Below are 4,018 nucleotides of genomic sequence, written 5' to 3' on the forward strand. Positions count from 1 at the left end.
CCTTCCCTTCCTGCTCCTCTCCTCTCCTTCCTCCCATTCTTCTGTAACGCACAACAGTCACGGCTCCCAGAACCTGTCACAGGGAAGGCTTGTCCACACTAGACCAAGGTTGTAGCGGGTAAGTGTTGGTCTCCAGGTGGCAGACGCCGTCACAGATGTTGTTTCTCCAAGACTAAGACTCTACTTGACTTTCTAGATTTAATTAGTTTATGGTGGATAATTCTGTATTGTCGTCCTTGTCCTAAATTTTGCGTGTTATCTACATGTTAAAATTACGTGGTTATAGTTATTCTTAATTGTTAGTGTTATGCTTGGTTTATCAAAACTCCTCATGTGATAACATGATAACTGATTCGATTTAAGAAAAATGTTAATTGCCTGACTTTATTCTCTGCTAAAATCTGTTCGTTCATAGGAAAACAAAGCAGCTACCAGATCTGTCATAACCATTAGAACGTACACTTAACCTAGTTTAAGTCTCCCAGAGTCTTAGTGCGTAGTGGCAAGACCTCTCGCTGTCGTCTCTACTGCACCTAGACTCTCCGCCTCCCCTCCCGCTGCTCACACATGTGGCTGGGGTCTCGCACTTTACAACTTGACACAACTGATTTCAACTCCTTTACTCTGGGGTTCCGTTTACGCGCCGGAGTTACGGCTCAAACCCCGCGTAAGTGTTGCCTACGAGTTCCGTTGCCCGCGCCGTTTGTAACCCTCGCTGCCCTACTCCTCCGTTGAGGATGGTATGCACAGGTAGGGTCTGCTTCTGATTTTTGGATCATTTTCAGCATATTTTGATGATTTTCGGTATATTTTGATTGCGTGTATATTTATTTCCTTCAGTGATTCTGTCATCATATGCCGTTTTGTTAAGTTGCAGACCGTTGCAAATTGCGACACCACAGCCACAGGATAGATGAGTTTTATTGTGTTGGGTTTGATGGTGTGTGAGCGTCTGCTTGTTAACACCCCCCTCCCCCCTTCAGCTTGGCACTGGTGTCACTAACACTCTGGCTCCCTTCCACCCTGTCCCTGCCCCTCTCCCCCTCTGTAACAGTACTGGATCCCGGGTACCCTCTGGACCACTGCACTCCCGAGCGTCCTCTGCTGTCGCCCTCTTCTGCCCTCTCACCGCCCCACTCACCTTACACGCCCACGCCAACGGCGACTCCTCTGCAAGGTATCATAGGCCTAGGCCGAGTTCAGTAGGCCTAGAGCAGGTATAATAGGATTAAGGGTCGCACTTAAGAACCTTGTCTCGAGACCTGACTCTCGGCTTCGTCGAACGTGGTAGTCTAATGCGCTAATGGAGTATCGAAACAGCCCTACCCCTTCAGGTGTACCAACATTTCCTGTATAGAATTGAATTACACAAAGGCTTTCGATAGCATTTCATTGTCGAAAACAGGAAGTCGTTTCGTGTATACATTGCTGCATAAAACCCGTCAAATTGTTTGCCGATTTCATATTATGTCACTAATATGTTGGAATTTTAGGTATGGGTAACGATAACCAGTAAGTGAGGTTAAACCTTCTCGTAGTTTTGACTGAGGTGTTTCTTAGACTGAATTACATTTGTAATGGCAATGACTACGGCGGGAAAATGCCGTAGCTATTGCTTAAAGATTAGTATCATTGTTGCCTATGAATGGTCCCATTAGTGCTCCTAAGTAGGTGTTTGGGTGTAGCCCCTAAATGACAGAACTCTAAAACATTGCCGTTATTTATTAAGACATAGCTGTTGTCTTTTATTCTGTTACTTAATCGATGATATACGGAGTATGTAATAGTAAAATGGAATAATGTCGAAATATAACTACCTAAACGATATGAATTAAAGACAGAGGGGATATAAGGCTTCAGCAAATTATTGTCATTTGAGTACAAGTAAACCGCATTTCTGATGCAGGAATGTCCATGCATCCTTAGTATGCCAGATCATATCAGATCGGGCTTGGGCAAAGATAACGACCTTGTCTCTCCGACGATGGAGCCGCCATTTCGGGCGATCCGACAGTTGGTCTCGATCAAAGAGGTCTTGAGAAGAGCCTAAGTGTTAACATGACTCTGACACTTTGACTTGAGGTGGGTGTAGACTATAGTTCTAGTGTGCACTTCTTTACTTTTTAAGAAAATTGAAACAGACAATGTATAGCGATAGGAGAAAATGGAAAGAATCAGGTAGACATAATAGTAGATGCAACAGCTGTTTTTCGTATTTTATAATTAGTGCATTCCAAAAGAACAGTTCTGAAGAGACTCCACGAGAGAGAAAACATTTAGATGGCTTAGTCAAAATGAAAGGCCTTGGCGTTGTGGGAAAACATCAAACATAGAGTAGCAAGAAGACTAATTGCCTGGAGTTGGAATGTATGCATAGAGGGTCGCCTGCCTTTAAATGTTGACATGAAAGAGTACTAAGCAGAAGAGGACTGCATCATTCACACAGTGAAAGCCAGTGATTGTTTTAGATGAGTCGCTAAGGTGTGCTTGTGGCGGTCGTAGTGACCTGACGTAGGCGAGGGATCTTTGTACCCCTCGGCAGGACTGGCATTCATGCCTTTCGGGCAAAGACATGACTTGAGCGGGACGGAATAGACGATCCATAGGGACAGGCACGAGAAAGAGTTCCCCCTGGGGGACAAAGGGCGGGGCGAAGACCGTTTAAGAGTCACTTTCCCAGGGAGCTCGAACAATATTGTAACAGAGTCAAGAGGCTAACTTTAACACCGTGCACCTCGGGCTGCTTCCTCTTGTGGTGTGTGGCTCTGGCTGTTTTCTTTACTCGCACAAAAGTGTCCACGGTAGGTGCTCATCTGTTCGTCTTTCTCTTGCTCTAATACTTTTGCCTGTTTGGTCATTCTGTCTGTGCACCGGCAGGGTAGATTGCACTGCAACGTGGTGCAACAACAATTAGTCAGATAACGTAAAATCATGTTTCATTGTAAATAAATGATTGTCAAGTCTAAATTATGCCCATGCCAGGGAACTTAATGTCTGTCTCGTCATCATCATTTGTGTTTCTGTCATTTAACGTAATTATGGCTAATAACACGCATTGTTTTGCTTCTCATAAGTTGTAAAGAGCGTAGTAACAATAAATATTTTTTAGCATAAACAGTACAGTAATTACCAGGCAGATTACACAAATTATCATTGCGGGTGGCACTGTGCCTCCCTTCCCCTCTCTCTCCCCCCGCCTGGAGTAGACTCCCCGCTGAACGTCTTTGACGAAACGGAGGAGGACGCGGCCACGCTGGAGGGCGGCGAGGAGCAGGCTCAAGCCATAACCACCGAGGGCGAAACGGCGTATTCATCCGAGGGCGGCGCCTTGTCACCCACCGCCGCCCACGCCGCTGCCCAGCCCGACCACGAAACGCATCATCCATCCGTCCACGAAGGGTGAGTACTCGCTGTGCCTTTGTATGAAAAGTCTTCTCTTTAGATTCTTCGTCAGCTGATTCCCTGGAGGAGGTGAGTCGATCCCGTCTTGATGTCATTTTGGGGCATAGCTATGTTTATTGTATAATAAATGAAATTAATTTACGCTACAAAAGGAACCGGGTGTTTCTTTGAGGGTATATTTATTACTCTAAAGAACACGATAGTTCTATTGGCTAAAGTAACGTTATTTTTGTTTACTGAAGATACAAAGTCCAAAAAAAAGAAAGCGGCATTCAAAACTACATATTTATTCAATATTTGTTTTGACATGTAACGTCCTCGCTTTTCTTCTGAATCGTTTGTTTGGCTTCCCTGCTTTCCTGTTGTATTTATAGGTATTGTATTCCCTCGACGGGCGCGTTGAAGTGAATTACGACGCAGATGGAAAGTAATGAACCCAGAGCACACGCCATGATGCTTTTTGTGTGTGTGTGTTTGTTTACACACATTTGTTACTTGTGGCTGGGGCGTTTTATCGCAAATGTGATGGATATAAGGTCAATATGGGGCAGCTTATCCCACCATAAAAGGCTTTCCGTCCGAATGGAAACGGGAATGCTGATATTTCATCGGTCTT

At 44.8% G+C, this 4,018-nt stretch overlaps 1 protein-coding gene across 1 annotated transcript in view; it reads left to right on the forward strand.

Moving 5' to 3' along the window:
- The window catches only part of LOC119585640 (EH domain-binding protein 1-like), a gene marked incomplete in the record, with an annotated part of 320,960 nt that overhangs the window by 69,108 nt on the left and 247,834 nt on the right, over window positions 1–4,018 (forward strand). Inside the window, 2 exon segments of the mRNA XM_037934314.1 lie at window positions 1,055–1,177; window positions 3,207–3,399. Coding sequence (XP_037790242.1) covers window positions 1,055–1,177; window positions 3,207–3,399 — 316 coding nt within the window.

This window comes from Penaeus monodon, chromosome 20 (genome assembly GCF_015228065.2).
Source record: "Penaeus monodon isolate SGIC_2016 chromosome 20, NSTDA_Pmon_1, whole genome shotgun sequence".
In the NCBI taxonomy this organism is placed as follows: Eukaryota; Metazoa; Arthropoda; class Malacostraca; order Decapoda; family Penaeidae; genus Penaeus; species Penaeus monodon.